Below are 16,882 nucleotides of genomic sequence, written 5' to 3'. Positions count from 1 at the left end.
TGATCAATCTGTGATGTTTGGAGTCTCCCTGAACAAAAGCTCAACAACCTGAGAGACAAACATGAGTTCAGTGTGAAGAGGAAAAGCTCCAGTATCTCCTACTTTTACAATCAGCCTCGATCTCTCCAACAACACTTCGTTTGGAGCATTTTTAGGGAAAGAGAAAACACAAGTTGTCCGACTTTCAGACTGAGTGGACGAGCTGCTGCTTGCTTGAGTCTCTACGGTTCTCATGTGTGCTTTAAGGACAGCCTCCCGCTCAGGATTTATCAACTCTACACCCAGAGAATCCTCCTCACGTCTCCTGTTGCGTTCACTGAACTGAGTAAACCATGGCAGAAGTAGCTCCAGCTCCCGCCGCTGCTCCGGCCAAAGCGGCCAAGAAGAAGAGCAGCAAGCCGGCCAAGAGCGGCCCCAGCGTGGGCGAGCTCATCCTCAAAGCCGTGGCTGCCTCCAAGGAGCGGAGCGGCGTGTCGCTGGCTGCTCTCAAGAAGGCTCTGGCTGCCGGAGGATACGATGTGGACAAGAACAAGGCCCGCGTCAAGACCGCTGTCAAGAGCCTTGTGGCAAAGGGAACTCTGGTCCAGACCAAGGGCACCGGGGCCTCCGGATCCTTCAAGATGAACAAGAAGGTGGTAGAGAAGAAGGTCAAGAAGCCTGCAAAGAAACCTGCTCCTAAAACCAAGAAGCCTGCAGCCAAGAAAGCAGCAGCGGCCAAGAAGCCTAAGGCCGCAAAGAAGGCATCGACCCCGAAGAAGGCCAAGAAACCCGCAGCGGCCAAGAAAGCTGCAACAAAGAGCCCCAAGAAGGCCGCTAAGAGTCCCAAGAAGACCAAGGCCGCTAAGAGCCCCAAGAAGGCTGTGAAGAAGGCCCCTGCAGCCAAGAAAGCCCCCGCTAAGAAGGTGGCCAAGCCCAAAGCCAAGAAGACAGCAGCCAAGAGGAAGTGAGCTGTTATCATCTCAATGGCCAATTAAAAAACAACGGCTCTTTTAAGAGCCACACACCTGTCACACTGAATGAGTATGTTCCTGGTCAACGAGGTTGCCATGACTACACTGGCCTGGCTTGATGCAGCTAGTGTCTGCAGGAGAAGCAGTCTGCAGACCTCGTCTGAAACTTGTAGTAATAAAATAATGTAATAATAGTGACTTATTCTTTCTTTTCTTTTTTTGGATTTTATTTTATTTCTTTAGTTTTACCTGCAGTATGACAACTGTACAGCAGAGAAGAGATGCGTCAAATGGCTACGACTTATCCAGGAAATGTCATAATCAGGCCCTTGGTGTCTAATAGGATTGACTGCTGAGTCTTGGGCAGAGCAGCAAGCACCAATCAAGTGAGGAAAAAGTTGAACTCATTGAACAGCAAAATGTCCAACCAGTGTGTTTCTGTAAAATACAAAATCGTGGTTTGTTCATTTAGAAATTGAAATTATATCTGGATAGGCATGACAACGTGAGCCACAACTTCATAATGACTCGTGTGGGATTGGACCAAACAGGCGTCTTTCAAATCAAGTGATCAGTTATTTGCCTGACCTGGGGACATAAGGAGTAGAGCGCCTTTTTTTATTGGCACATTGAACATTTCGTGTACAGCATTCACACTAGAACTGTGTTCGACTTTTATTTATATAACTATTTCGAAAGATCACAAGTCACTGGAATACAGCACAACACTCTCTTTATTTTGTGCCACCTCTCTTCCTTCGGTGAGATTCAGGAATATGATCTCTTTAGAGGTGAGTGGGTGGCTCTTAAAAGAGCCGTTGGTTTGTGTTGTCAGCAGAGCTGTTTACTTGGAACTGGTGTACTTGGTCACAGCCTTGGTGCCCTCGGACACGGCGTGCTTGGCCAGCTCACCGGGCAGCAGCAGGCGGACGGCGGTCTGGATCTCCCGCGACGTGATGGTGGAGCGCTTGTTGTAGTGAGCCAGACGAGAGGCCTCACCGGCGATGCGCTCGAAGATGTCGCTGACGAACGAGTTCATGATGCCCATAGCTTTGGACGAGATCCCGGTGTCGGGGTGGACCTGCTTCAACACCTTGTAGACGTAAATGGCATAGCTCTCCTTCCTGGACTTTCTCCTCTTCTTACCGCCCTTGGAGGCGGTTTTGGAGACGGCTTTCTTGGAGCCCTTCTTGGGCGCTTTCACTGGGTCAGGCATATTCGCAGAAGTTTCGGAGCAATATGAGCTAAGACGGCCGTGAGCGCCAATTTTGTAAGTCCTTTATGCAGATAAAGCTGTGTTACCGCCCGTGCAGGATTGGCTGGAACTCGCGTTTGACTGAGGCCTGGACGGGGGATTTGGGGCGGGTAGGCTTTCTCTGAAATCCTTGAGTGATTTCCGCTTTGTCGATGCACCGTGCGCCAAATTTCTGTGAGTCCTGACAAAGTGTCTTCGTGTCCTGATTCTGGGTAAAAGCAGCACAGAAAATGATCTGAGACGATCCACAGTTAAAGATCCTGAAGAGGAAATCATCTCTACAGCAGCTCCATCAGACTGCTAGAATAAACAGAAAAGCTTGGGGATATTTTCTAAATGTACTTAATTTGTGTTGTGTGAAGATGTTATTGCAGTTTTGTTTTCTTTTTTTTAATCATAAAGAAAAAATACATTTTGTCATTCGGGTTTTTTTTTTATATGGCTCTGTCTCCCCTTTGCTTTAATGACTTCTGACATCCAGAGAAAAAGACAAAGCTCCAAATTCTAACTTCTTTTCTCATTAAAAAAGGGTAATGCAAACTGTTTTCCTATTCTTGTTGCCCAGATCCTTGTTCCTACTTTTTCAGTTGGGATCTAATGTTGGGCAAAGATTTCTCTACTGATGGGTTTTCACTCACATGAGCACACTCTCAGTGTTTGCTGGTGAAAACAAATATAATAAAATAATGTAATCAACACTGGTGTCCGGGTATATGTGTCAGACCCCATGACACACATCAACAGTAAATGGGGCATTCTACTGAAAGTGTCCAAATTGCTGTCCCCTGACATACAAAAAAGGAAACAAAAATGTGTTCAATCATATATGGTTGTAAATGTCTTTTTTATAAAATATTAAAACAAAACATTAAATTGAGATAGAGATGAACTAAAATATAAATAATAATGAAAAAAAAACAAAACATTTTTTATTTTTAGGATAGGATATCCAAAAAAGAAAAAATAGGATACTATCCATCGGGAAGAGGCTGTCCCCTGGTCAGACCTCTAAAATTTAATTCATGTAAACAAAACCAAAAACACGTTTTATTTCATTTATTTATTTATTTTTGAAGTGTGGTTAAACAGATATGTGTGATTAACTCTAAAAATGAGTTTAAAGATTTAGATCTATTGTGGGAACAAAATTTAAATTGCTTTAAATATGCTAAAAAAAATCGTTACCCAGATTTATGCCACAGTCGAGACACATCAGTTTGAATTTACTGTTGTTTTTAAGTATGGATTATAGCCGCACCCCTAAATCTTAGAGAGGGAAGCACTCTGAAGTCCTGCACCTATTGGATGCATGGTAAATTGCTGATATCTATCATTTTATGACATCAAAGTTTGTTTTAATTTGGGTAAAAATCTTGGGATTTTTATCAACACATTGTGCTTTTCTGCGAGAACAAATCTTCAAATTATGCTTACTAGCCATGTGCTTGTGAGCATACTGTAGTAATTCAAAGAATTAGCTAAATATGTCACAACCCAAACAGTCATGATCCAAACATCTGATAATGTCTCAGTCATGACACAATGGTTTGGGTTGTGACAAAATAGAATGATTAGTAGTTAAACCCCAACATTTTAAAATGTATGATCTGAATAATCATGTCAATACTCTCTTTGTTGCAAGTTAACATATCTAAGACAATAATTCATGTATTTAAAGTCCTGTTTCCTATTTGAAATTGTAGAGCTCAGAGAAAGATGGCAAAACAGAATGCAAAAAGTGGAACTGAAAGGTTGAGAGAATTCAGACAAAGAGTGAGGGATGACCCAGTGAAATATGACGGATATTTGAAAAGGGAAAGAGAAAGAAAAGTAGAAAGTCTATCAGTGTATCTGACAGGGAAAGAAGAAAGAAGAGACGAGAACAGAGGGAAAGACAGCAAAAACACAGTGATGTGACGATAAGAAAAAAAGAGGTGGACAAGACTTTTTTCCAGGGCTTCTAGCCCAGCCACTTCTTCCAGTGACACCAGCAGCTAGGCCTGCAAAGAAAAGGAAAAGTTCACACATGCACGAGCACAGAAAAATTTAAAGGCTAGATTAGAAGATTTTAGAGATGCAGTGCACAGGAGACACGTAGAAAAAGAGATTGCAGAGGTTAAGGAGTCTTCAAGCATAGATGATTCCCCCAAAACCAAATGAAAAATAGATACAAGTCTGCAAGCAACAAAGACAGACATGGAATCAGGGGTGTTCACTTAAACAGATGGTTGAGAAAATACAGACTTGTTTCTTGCTTTGAAAATAATGGTGGTGTCTCCCATCGCAAAATGGTGTGTGTCCATTCCACCTCACTGTAAAAATCGCTATTGCCTTTCAACTAGTTATTTCTCTTCAAATATTACATTTGTTTATTGATAATTAAAAAAAAAGGGTTTGTGATTTTGTCACCACGGGCATGGCCAACATTTAAGGATCGCAACCTTGACAACTGGGTACAGGTCACAACCAAACAGTGTAGTCAGGACAGAAACAAGATGTGTTATGTAATAATAAAGCATAACGAGTTATAAACTCATTTATTAACATGCTGATTTGTTAGCTTTATGTTCTGTCTTGTGAAATATTAACTTTGAAAACAATTGAATAAAGATTAGACATTTTACATAGAAGTAATGCATTCTATTTCTGAAAAATGTAATAAGTACATTTTTTAAAAGAAAATATTCATATTTTTGGGGTTGTGAAAAATGGCCCTAAAAATATAAAAAGGTTTATTGATAAACATTAGACAACATCAAGATTAACTGTCCTTAAGATGCGTGACCTTTAAATATGGTCAATATATATATATATATATATATATATATATATATATATATATATATATATATATATATATATATATATATATATATATATATATATATATGTATGTATGGAGAAATATGGGAACTGAAACATACACAAATTACACGTGTGTAAAATGTAGAATTTAATTTTTGTAAATGTTTATTAATGTGCAGTGTCCCTCCGAAACAAAGGAAATGAATGAATAATACTATCAAAAGCCCCAATTCTGACACTTTAGGTAGGATGCACCATACACAGAGGCCTACCTGCAATCAAGGGTGAAAACACATTTTGGTCACGAGCTTTTAATAGTTGTAATGCAACCCTGAAAATTGACTCCCCTTCTATCTCTTATTGCAATGGACCTTTTTTTTTTTGGTCCCTGCACTCATCAAGTGGTCTGAGCACGAGGCATTACACCAGTACAATGTTGCAAGACACCACAGTGTAACCTGCCAAACACTTGGTGGATAACCGGAAGATAAAATTATTATGCTGTGCAGAGAATTCAGCTCAGTCGTAGTGGTGTGTGGCTCTTAAAAGAGCCTTTGGTTTATTGGCAGTGTGGTGCGAGTCTCTACTTCTTGGCAGCCTTCTCGGTCTTCTTGGGCAGCAGGACAGCCTGGATGTTGGGCAGCACGCCGCCCTGAACGATGGTCACTCCGCCCAGCAGCTTGTTGAGCTCCTCGTCGTTGCGCACAGCCAGCTGCAGGTGACGGGGGATGATACGGGTCTTCTTGTTGTCACGAGCGGCGTTTCCGGCCAACTCCAGGATCTCAGCGGTCAGGTACTCCAGCACAGCCGCCAGGTAGACGGGGGCACCGGCTCCAACACGCTGAGCATAGTTTCCCTTACGCAGCAGTCTGTGGACACGACCCACGGGGAACTGGAGCCCGGCACGGGATGAACGGGTCTTTGCCTTAGCTCTGGCTTTGCCGCCGGTTTTGCCTCTTCCACTCATGGTTTGTCTTTCGAGAGCCTGGACTGATGGCAGTGATATCCCCTTCGGCTCACAGTCCCCCTGATATAGGCTGAGAGCGCGCGCATTTCCCCGGCGCACCAACCAGTACAGAGGCTTGGAGCAGAGCAGCGGAGGGCGGCCCGAGCTCAGCTCCGCTCCAGCACGCTCTCTAATGAGCAGCGGAGCTTGATGCGGGGGCTCTGTCCCCCTCCTCTCCTCGAGCTGCGGGGCTGAGCTCCAGGAGCGGCCTCTCACCAATCCCCAGCCAGAGCTCTCAAACAGCGTCACCGTTTCCACAGCCGCTCCTCTGCTTTAAAAGCAGCGCAGCTTTGTTTGCTCCGCATAGTTGCACATCTCTGATCAACCTAGTCCACAGTTCGTCTGCCTAGTCCTAGCCATTGTTGTGCATATATATTGTGGACATATATTGTGTCTCATATCATTCGATCGCTCATTGTTTATCATTTTTGTTAAGCAATTGAAACCAAGCTCGGCTGCCCAGCCATTTCTGCATGATTTCGGAATACATCCGAACACGATCACCTCAAACCAAAACAGAAATAAACCGCCTCCAAACAACCATTAAATCACAACTCAGTATCCACCGTCAAAAAATCTGGAACACTTTCTACCGTCGTCTGGACCAAGACACAAACCCCCGGACAGTCTGGCAAAAAATCAAATCTCTGAATGGCAATACCGAAAACAACAACAATACACCCCCCCTCAAATCAGCAGGAATCATCATCACCGACAATAAAGACAAAGCGTCACTTTTCAGAAACCATCTGGAATCCATTCACACCTGCCCAGACCACCCAAACTTTGATGACAACTGGAAAAACCACGTCGACACAGAAATAACAAAGCACAACAGCAGACAAACCCAAATAATCCACCCCACAACAGAACCTCACCCTCTCACAAACCCAGTCACAACCAAAGAAATACAACAACACATCAAGAAAATGAGAAATAAAGCCCCCGGAGAAGACAACATCCACACTATAATGATTAAAGAAGCCCCAGTTCCCTTCCTTCAGCACCTTGGACAACTCTTCACCACCTGCCTTGCCACCGGACATTTCCCTTCACCTTGGAAATCAGCAGTCATTACTATGATTCATAAAACAGGAAAAGATCCCCATAACCCCAACAGCTACCGCCCCATCAGCCTCCTTAGCCATTTAGGCAAACTGTTCGAACGCATCCTCACTTCACGTCTCTCCAGCCACATAGACTCTATCGGACTCATTGCTCTACATCAAGCTGGATTCAGGAAAAACAGAACTACTACAGACAACATTCTCCGTTTATCAGAGGACATCTACCGCAATCTCAACAAAAAACAAATAACCCTGGCAATATTCTTTGACATTGAAAAAGCATTTGATAAGGTATGGCATAATGGACTTATTTACAGACTACTCGACAATAACCTCAAACTCCCCAAACCCACTCAATCCATCATTTCAAGCTTCCTCAATAACAGGCAAATAAAGGTCAAAATCTCCACCTCCATTTCAACCCCCTTCACACCACAAGCTGGCGTTCCTCAAGGTTCCGTCCTCAGTCCCCTTCTCTTCCTCATCTACATCTCCGACATCTATTACCCTCCACCCACCATAGCCAAAGTCTCACAGTTTGCTGATGACCTCTGTTACTGGACCACCTCAAAATCCCCACAGCTCGCAGCTTCCAAATTACAACACTGCATCACCGAAGTACAAGAATGGACTAACCTCTGGAGAATCTCACTCAACCCCATAAAAACACAGGCTGTCATCTTCACCAGAAACCCTCGCTTTCAGACTACCCACATCAACCTCACACTCAATACCCAGACAATAAACCTCAGCCAGGAGGCAACTTTTCTTGGAGTCACATTCCAAAGCAACATGAAATGGACCAAACATATCAGTAACCTGGAACAAAAAGGCAACAACCGACTCAACCACCTTAAAGCCCTCTGCGGAAAGCATGGCGCATCACCCTCCACAGTCATCAAAGTCTACCTATCATACATCAGACCGTTATTCGAATACTCCATTCCTGCTTGGATCACCATCTCCAATCACCAACTCCACCGCCTGCAATTAATCCAAAATAAAGCACTCAAACTGGCCCACAGACTTCCATCATACATCAACAACCATTATGTCCACTCCATATCGGGCATTAAAACAATTAAACAACGTCACCAAACAATAGCCTGCAAGTTTCTATCATCTGCCATAAATAACCCCGCCCTGAGGAAAACTGTCAAGGAAGCCCGTCACACCGAGAACACCCCTCTGTCATACATCCTGCAACTTGTCCGAGACCCTCAGCCACCAGACCCACCATGAGCCACAGATGCTGCCTGATGCTCCACTACACGCACACGCACACGCACACCGAACACATACACACACACACACACACACACGCACGCACACGCACACCGAACATACACACACACACACACACACACACACACACACACACACACACACACACACATACGCACACACACGCACATACGCACAACACACACACACACACACACACACACACACACACACACACACAACTTGACAAATTGATCTCGTTTCCCCTCAAGTTTTCTACTTTAGTTTATTTTCAATTTATTTGTTTTTATTAATTTTTCAGTGATTTTTCCTTTAAGATACCTATTTAATTATTTATCAATTTAAAAGAAAAAACAAAAAACAAACAAAAAAACAATAAAATAGATTAAAACATTCCAAAAACACTAGGAAACTGACAAAACAAATATTTAAAATAATGATAATAATAATGAAAATAAAGAAAAAGAATCAAAGAATCACTAGTTGTACAGAGACACCTGTCAACTTTTCTTTTCTCTCCATGATTTTTAAAACATTGATTATAAAACAATTGTGTTTTGGTGCCTTGGTCCTCATGTCTGCAAATCATTGTTGCTGTTTTATGCCATTATCCTTTTGAGTCCTCTGCCTCCCTTTCCTCTGCCCTCCCCCTCAAAAAAATGGACAGAAAAGGGCAACAAAGCCCTGAGCTGTCTTCCCAGGACCACGTATCTATCTATCTATCAGCTCCACATCGTCCGGTACATCTGACTATTGAAAATGAGTGGAAGAGGAAAGGGAGGAAAAGGACTCGGTAAAGGAGGCGCTAAGCGTCACCGTAAAGTCCTCCGTGATAACATCCAGGGCATCACCAAGCCCGCTATCCGCCGTCTGGCTCGCCGTGGCGGAGTCAAGCGGATCTCCGGTCTGATCTACGAGGAGACCCGCGGGGTGCTCAAGGTCTTCCTGGAGAACGTGATCCGTGACGCCGTCACCTACACCGAGCACGCCAAGAGAAAGACCGTGACCGCCATGGACGTGGTTTACGCTCTGAAGAGACAGGGACGCACTCTGTACGGATTCGGAGGTTAAAACCATCGACCCCACGCTGCTGTAAAAACTCAAAGGTCCTTTTCAGGGCCACACACTTTGTTCTGTGAAGAGCAGATTTTTCCCAATTACAAAGCATCGCCTGTGATAGTTCGACGAGGGTTTGTGTAGATAGGTAGGCTACTGTGACGGTAGCAGAGGGGATGTTTATAGCAAGGGACAGTTCTGCCCTATTTGAAATATTATGTTGTTGAGCTCTCAAAGAAGAGCGGGCTCTCACAGCTCCCAAGCTGCTCCTAATCTGGTACGTTTTGGAGCCTCATGGTTTAGCATATCCTGGTAGATATGACTGGTGATTTGATTAACCCTGTTTCATTCAGTGTTTTTAGAAGAAGCCCTCTACTTTCCTCATTTAGGACATTTGTGCTGCAATTGGTGCTTCTGTGGAAATTTTAAATCTCTTCACACTCAGCACAGAAATAGACACCTGCTGGTTCAGGTGCTTGTTTGCAGGTGTCTCTTTGATTTGCGTTTGGCAACATTACATGCTGTCCTCACAGGTGGGGACAAGACTCCTGATAGTGTCCCCTTCTCTGCTACTCGTCTGGGTACAATACTGTATCCTCACAAGCACTGCTGTCATGCCTCAATAAAAACAAAACTGCCATGAGCAAGGCTGAGTGACTGAGTAAGAGCTGAGCAACCAAAGGAAGAAAGTGTGGGTCCAGCTCTCACACACTGGGAGTCAGCTGTTCTGGAGAAAGCTGCTGTGAGAGCTGCATCTTCTTAGCGCGACACAACACCAGGGTCAGTAATTAGTCCTTGGTGTACATGTTCTATTAATATATTTACTGAAAAGCTTCATAGATGTTTAAAAAATATATATTTCTAAACTTATGTTTAACACTTATTGTTTTTTTTATTATTTGTCTTGGGGCCATATTTTACCTTTGTACCTGCTACAAAAGCTGCTTCAATCGTCTTGCAGCATGTGTATTGTTGTTCATGGATAGCAGTTTAGCTCTTCTCGAATAAAAGCCTGAGGACTTTTCTGCTTTATTGTTATCTATAGATCATTCACAAAGGTGTCAGATGAAAAAGTCTGAATTCAGGACGGATATATTTACACCATCAGGCCTCTACCTAAAGAGACAAGCACTCACAAGAAACCTGCTGCATAATAGTAGAAAATTCCTGAAACCACATGGCTCTTAATGTTCCCCATGACCTGAAAGAAAAAACAAGTTTGGTCGTAGTGAGGCAGCAAACTTCAAGCTTAAACAAGTGTTGTGACAAAATAATGCTGCTAAGAAATCTGTGTATTCTTTTGATATTTGGTTTTGAATTGAGATACAAAATACTGTTTTGTTTTTTTGTTTTTTTTATAAAAACAAATAGATGAAACTTTGTTTTTTTAATGTCCCATTTGTTAACATAGATCACATAAAGGGCAGTTTAATTACGGGTTGATTTTGATTTTAGTTTTTTGTTTGTCAGATCATTGTTAGTGGGGAGTTCTTTCACTTTTCTTCTTTTTTCACTTTTTTTCTTTTTCCTTTTTTTTTTAAATTAAAAAAGCTGTCGATCCTAATGCATGCAAGCAACTAGGTCAACAACCTACGATGATCGGACAAATGAAATAACAAAGTATGTGTATAAAAAAGCTTGTGGCCTGTAATTTTACTCACCTTTATTTGTGGAAAAAAGTGGGATATATATAAATATTTCCCATTTTTAATATAAACATTTTTAAAGCTGAGATCTGGACAAAAGGAACTGTTTTCTGTTTCAGGTCTTTTATTTGTTTGATCCACAAGTGAAAGAAATTCAGACAGGGATACCTGAAAACCACTGAAACAAAGTTGTTATAAAGACTAAAAATATGAAATTGATAATAGTGTTGTTCAAGTACTTAAAGAGATAATTGTGGGGTGAAATAAAAACAAATCATTAAGTTGATGACTTCTCTTATTGAATGCTTAAAATATGGAACAAATGTGTCCCAAAATTTGTGAGAACATTTCTGGACCAGTTTAGAGTTTAAGAAAAAAAAAATAATTCAAAATGTCACTTATTTTGTCCATGATGTTCTGCTTAAACAAAGGTCCAGTTAAATTAGTGCACACGAACACACATTATACATTTAAAACCAATTATTTCTAACACTGAGTGTCCAAAGAGTCACCTTCAATCACAGTGAGAAACTGTTCACTCCTCAGCCTACATCAGTGTGTTTGCTGCTTCCTCAAAAACACCATATTCTAAACAAACCACGACCAGTAGATGACTTTTCTACTTTGGTGTGTCTACATAAACTTGTAAACAACAGAAAGGAAAGGTGTTTTAGTGTATTGATGCGTTTTACATGGATTTATGAAAGAAAAGAGAAGGACAAGTCGATGAGCAGCTGCTATCACCATGATCAATCTGTGATGTTTGGAGTCTCCCTGAACAAAAGCTCAACAACCTGAGAGACAAACATGAGTTCAGTGTGAAGAGGAAAAGCTCCAGTATCTCCTACTTTTACAATCAGCCTCGATCTCTTAAAGAACACTTAGTTTGGAGCATTTTTAGGGAAAGAGAAAACACAAGTTGTCCGACTTTCAGACTGAGTGGACGAGCTGCTGCTTGCTTGAGTCTCTACGGTTCTCATGTGTGCTTTAAGGACAGCCTCCCGCTCAGGATTTATCAACTCTACACCCAGAGAATCCTCCTCACGTCTCCTGTTGCGTTCACTTAACTGAGTAAACTATGGCAGAAGTAGCTCCAGCTCCCGCCGCTGCTCCGGCCAAAGCGGCCAAGAAGAAGAGCAGCAAGCCGGCCAAGAGCGGCCCCAGCGTGGGCGAGCTCATCCTCAAAGCCGTGGCTGCCTCCAAGGAGCGGAGCGGCGTGTCGCTGGCTGCTCTCAAGAAGGCTCTAGCCGCCGGAGGATACGATGTGGACAAGAACAAGGCCCGCGTCAAGACCGCTGTCAAGAGCCTTGTGGCAAAGGGAACTCTGGTCCAGACCAAGGGAACCGGGGCCTCCGGATCCTTCAAGATGAACAAGAAGGTGGCAGAGAAGAAGGTCAAGAAGCCCGTAAAGAAAGCCGTTCCTAAAGCCAAGAAGCCTACAGCCAAGAAAGCAGCAGCGGCCAAGAAGCCCAAGGCCGCTAAGAAGGCAGCGACCCCGAAGAAGGCCAAGAAACCCGCAGCGGCCAAGAAAGCTGCAACAAAGAGCCCCAAGAAGGCCGCTAAGAGTCCCAAGAAGACCAAGCCCGCTAAGAGCCCCAAGAAGGCCGTGAAGAAGGCCCCTGCAGCCAAGAAAGCCCCCGCTAAGAAGGTGGCCAAGCCCAAAGCCAAGAAGACAGCAGCCAAGAAGAAGTGAGCTGTTATCATCTTAGCATCTAATTAAGAATCAAAACGGCTCTTTTAAGAGCCACACACCTCTCACACTAAATGACAATTTCCTGCTCAGCACAGGTTGCCATGTCAGCTTTTTTCTCGCTCAATGCAGCTCCCAACCCTAACCCTTTTTGTTTGTTTGTTTCTTTGTTTCTTTGTTTTTTGCATTAGTCTGTTGAAGAAGTGAGTCTCCATGGGTGTGGATTGTAAATAAGCGATAATGTCCAAAGAGATCGTACTGCAGATAGAGAGTAACTGATACTGGAAATGTCATCATCAGACCCTTGGTGTCAGCGTCCACTGATTACTTTAGAACACAGAAGCAACAAGTATTAATCTGAACTAGGTCATGACTGAGATCATTTTCCAGGGGCTATGTGAATCACAATCATGATTTTATTACAACTCAGCAAGGTTGCCATGTCCGCGCTTTTCCCGCCCAATCCAGCTCCTTTCCTAACATTTGATTTCTGTGTGTGGGCTGAGTGGATGTTTGGGCTTGGATTCAGTATTAATTAATAATAAAAATGAATGTCAACATCGATTATCATTTTCCTTATTATTTATTTATTTATAAACTATCAACTTGATGAATCCATTATCAGGTAGGATAGTGTAAATGTAAAAAAAAAAGAAAAAAACAGTGATTATTTAGTGCAGTGTTTCTCAAATCCGGTCCTGGGCCCCCCTGCCCTGCATGTTTTAGATGTTACCCTACTCCAGCACACCTGATTCAGATGAATGGCTCGTTATCAGGCTGGAGCAGAGCTTGATGACGGGCTGATCATTTGAATAAAATTAAAATTAGAGGGATTAATCTGGTTCATGCAGAAAAAGACCACATCTGTTCTACACCTTTATTTGAACTTTGATGTTTTCAGGAATGACTAAGCAATGTGAGCAGTGAAGACTGATCTACATCAGATATATGTGACAATAGTTAACTCAGCTTGGCATTGAGCACGCTGCTCGGATTAGATCCTCATTGAAGGTGTAATAGAGCAGAGTTCAGCCCTGAGGAGCAAACTGTGCTATGCTGACGTGGGATTCATGGAATATCACCATAACGGGTGGTTGTCATAACTGATACAAACCCGGATGTAGGCGCCAAATCCACGCAAATCTGGATGAACTCACTGAGCGTTTACTCATAAGAGGTCGTGGGAAATTAAAAGCATCGTCACTCGATCAATACTATGGGTACATGTACGAACATTTGACTCATACTTCTTAATGTTAATGGTGAAAGGATCTCTTTAGAGGTGAGTGGGTGGCTCTTAAAAGAGCCGTTGGTTTGTGTTGTCAGCAGAGCTGTTTACTTGGAGCTGGTGTACTTGGTCACGGCCTTGGTGCCCTCGGACACGGCGTGCTTGGCCAGCTCACCGGGCAGCAGCAGGCGGACGGCGGTCTGGATCTCCCGCGACGTGATGGTGGAGCGCTTGTTGTAGTGAGCCAGACGAGAGGCCTCACCGGCGATGCGCTCGAAGATGTCGCTGACGAACGAGTTCATGATGCCCATAGCTTTGGACGAGATCCCGGTATCAGGGTGGACCTGCTTCAGGACCTTGTAGACGTAGATGGCGTAGCTCTCCTTCCTGGTCCTCCTCCTCTTCTTGCCGCTCTTGGTGGCTTTAGACACGGCTTTCTTGGAGCCCTTCTTGGGCGCTTTCACTGTCTCAGGCATGTTTGCTGGTCGATCACTCAGACTGTGAGGAGTCCGAGCGGGGGACGCTTTTTTAAAGGCTCCTCCATGCAGATAAAGCCGTGCTGCAGCTCATGCAGGATTGGCTCGGACTGGGGTTTGGACTGTGGTCCGAACTGAGGGGGGGTGGGGAGGTTTCGGCTTTGTCTCAAATTCTTGCGCGGTTCCCGCTCCATCCGTGCGCCGTGCGCCAATTTTCTTTGTGCGTCCTGACAAAGTGATTTGTCTTCGTGTCCTGATTCTGAGTAAAAGCAGGACAGAGAATGATAAGAAGAGTTTGAAAAAAGGAAAAGCAAGTTTTCAGCAGCTGCAGCAGACTTTTAGAAAGCACAGAAGGCTTTGGAGATCATTTTCCTCCTGTGATAAAAGCTTTGTGCAGTTTGTCAGATTATTATCTGATCTGATTTATTTGAGATTTATCACTCCAACATACAGCTCCAAATTCTTACAAATAACCAGGGTTTACTTTTCCCCAGCGTTGAGCACACATTCTGAAAAACACAAGCACTCAAACATCCGAAATTATGGAATTATTTCTGTGTCATCAGAGTTTGAATGTGAATTTCTAACACTGCTTTATTTTTCAGCATCAAAATCAGACTTTGTATTTAAAAAAAAAACTTCATATTTCTAGCACCTATTATTTTGTCTTACTTTCTTTCGGTTTCAATGTTGAAAAACTTCGAATTGATTAAGCAGTTGGTTTTTAATCCTAAATCAGATGTGTTCTGTTATAAAACTGATTATCTGGTTTTTTTTTAGCAGTTTTCCCCCTGGGGAGAACTTTATATTAAAGCCTGTCTTTAGTGGATTTTCTGCAACAGTATGACACAGTGTTTAAGGGACACTGCTTACAACAAATATTAAAAGTTTTCATATTGTAGTTTCATATGACAGAGTGCATTTCAAATTGAATATTAAAGCTATATAGAAATAACATAAAAACTAAAAGCAACATTGGTTCAAACTCTGGAAGCATCCATGGTAATGTGTAGATAATCATTTTCAGATGGATGATGATGAAGAAGAAAATGTTTATCCATCCTCTAGTTTCCAAAGCCACACTCAGGATTATTACACTGTGGCACTACAGTTACTCATTGTTCTCAGATCAAACAAAAACTTTAAGGTTCCTTAATGTTTAGGGAACATCAGGCTTTGTTAGGTTTCAGTGTAAACAAGAGGAACGTCCTGATTTGGTTCTGACCTTTAGATAACCACAGGTTGATGTTCTCCTTGGGTTCTGTGTTCCTAGAGTCGGTGTAAAAGAAAATCATGTCTCAGAATATCCAGTTTTTGAAAGTTTCACGGTACTTCAAACTCCAAAACATACAGCATTAAGAATCACCCCAAAAAAAACCTCAGTGTTAAAAAAAGGTCATATGAAGCAACTTCTTTTAGTGATGATGGCGTCAGCTGATCACCTCTGGATCATCTGTCAGTCAGCTCTAACAGCTGTTTGTGTGTCTGAACATGTGCACTGTAATAACCCAAACATTAACAACAGTAACAGAGCTTTGTCTGTGTTTTTAACCTGCTTAAAAAAACTTTCACCTGAAGAAAACCTGCTCTCTGTTTATTTTGTGACCTGAAGAAGCACAGGGATGACTTCACCAGTAAAATGCATCATTATAAGATTATTTGTTTACTATTTAGTCTTTAAGTAGCCCTTTGATGCACCTCGGGGTCCAAAGTGAATGAACTGTACTTTTATGTGCAATATCTTAGCAATTACCTATTTTTTTATCATTCAGGGTTTGAGGAATTTCTCAGTGAAGTTTTTATTTATTTTTATTAATTTATTCATTAATTTTTGAATATGATTCTTACTTCTTTTAGTTTTTCTGTAATAACTTTTTCAATAAAAATACTCTTTGAACCACTTCCCTTTTATTGCACAACATGAGTCCAAAATGACCCGAGTGCTTCTGTGCTATTTCTTTGAAGTGAATGTTTTTGTTTTTATTTGCTATGCCATGTATTTAGTATATATATTCTATCTTTTTTGCCTGGCACCAATCATCATTTTTTTCCCTTACTTATTTCTATGAGCTGCATAGATTTTGTCCATGGGTCAAAAACAACCTAAATGAATTTACAATGGAATTTAGTGGGAACCTTTGAAATTTGTATGTTTGTTATTAGGAGCATGTTTACTAAAGACAACTAATTCCCTGATACACTTTTGACTCAACACATCTCCTTATGCACATCTGATCTGATATTAGCTTATCATTACAAAATCACAGTGCTCTGAACTGGCCCTCAGTGGCATCATGACCACAGTGAGCAATGAGCAGAAGAAGGGAAAGCCTGCTGTCCTCCTGTGAGGACCATGCATGATGAGACAACAGTTGATGCCAGCAGTCACAACTAAAAGTGGATACATTTCTAATGTATGAAACCAAATCAGCCGCAGATCAGTGTAGGTCTATTAAAT

At 42.3% G+C, this 16,882-nt stretch overlaps 6 protein-coding genes across 6 annotated transcripts; 3 read left to right on the top strand and 3 right to left on the bottom strand.

Moving 5' to 3' along the window:
- The first annotated feature begins 332 nt into the window (after window positions 1-332).
- LOC141806045 (histone H1-like) lies at window positions 333-947 on the top strand. Its single transcript, XM_074691276.1, has one exon. The coding sequence runs from the start codon at window positions 333-335 to the stop codon at window positions 945-947; it is 615 nt and encodes a 204-aa protein (XP_074547377.1).
- Window positions 948-1,794: 847 nt separating this feature from the next.
- Window positions 1,795-2,174, bottom strand: LOC141806524 (histone H2B-like). The gene has a single exon (XM_074692107.1). The coding sequence runs from the start codon at window positions 2,164-2,166 to the stop codon at window positions 1,795-1,797; it is 372 nt and encodes a 123-aa protein (XP_074548208.1). The 5' UTR covers window positions 2,167-2,174.
- A 3,419-nt stretch (window positions 2,175-5,593) lies between these two features.
- LOC141810135 (histone H2A-like) lies at window positions 5,594-5,982 on the bottom strand. Its single transcript, XM_074697491.1, has one exon. It carries the CDS (start codon window positions 5,975-5,977, stop codon window positions 5,594-5,596), a length of 384 nt encoding a protein of 127 aa, XP_074553592.1. The 5' UTR covers window positions 5,978-5,982.
- Window positions 5,983-9,076: 3,094 nt separating this feature from the next.
- LOC141806764 (histone H4) lies at window positions 9,077-9,407 on the top strand. The gene has a single exon (XM_074692437.1). It carries the CDS (start codon window positions 9,088-9,090, stop codon window positions 9,397-9,399), a length of 312 nt encoding a protein of 103 aa, XP_074548538.1. The 5' UTR covers window positions 9,077-9,087; the 3' UTR covers window positions 9,400-9,407.
- A 2,658-nt stretch (window positions 9,408-12,065) lies between these two features.
- On the top strand, window positions 12,066-13,188 carry LOC141806066 (histone H1-like). The gene has a single exon (XM_074691295.1). It carries the CDS (start codon window positions 12,109-12,111, stop codon window positions 12,721-12,723), a length of 615 nt encoding a protein of 204 aa, XP_074547396.1. The 5' UTR covers window positions 12,066-12,108; the 3' UTR covers window positions 12,724-13,188.
- An 867-nt stretch (window positions 13,189-14,055) lies between these two features.
- On the bottom strand, window positions 14,056-16,826 carry LOC141806623 (histone H2B 1/2-like). Its single transcript, XM_074692239.1, has 2 exons — window positions 16,817-16,826; window positions 14,056-14,429 (listed from the first exon to the last, which is right to left on the bottom strand). Exon 2 carries the CDS (start codon window positions 14,422-14,424, stop codon window positions 14,056-14,058), a length of 369 nt encoding a protein of 122 aa, XP_074548340.1. The 5' UTR covers window positions 14,425-14,429; window positions 16,817-16,826.
- Between the last annotated feature and the right edge of the window lie 56 nt (window positions 16,827-16,882).

The sequence above is a fragment of the Halichoeres trimaculatus genome, unplaced genomic scaffold (assembly GCF_033239565.1).
Source record: "Halichoeres trimaculatus isolate MK-OKI-2021-1 unplaced genomic scaffold, fHalTri1.1 fHalTri1_scaffold_2, whole genome shotgun sequence".
NCBI classification, from domain to species: domain Eukaryota; kingdom Metazoa; phylum Chordata; class Actinopteri; order Labriformes; family Labridae; genus Halichoeres; species Halichoeres trimaculatus.
Note: the sequence above shows the minus strand (reverse complement) of the source record. Positions and strands in the feature narration are given on the sequence as shown.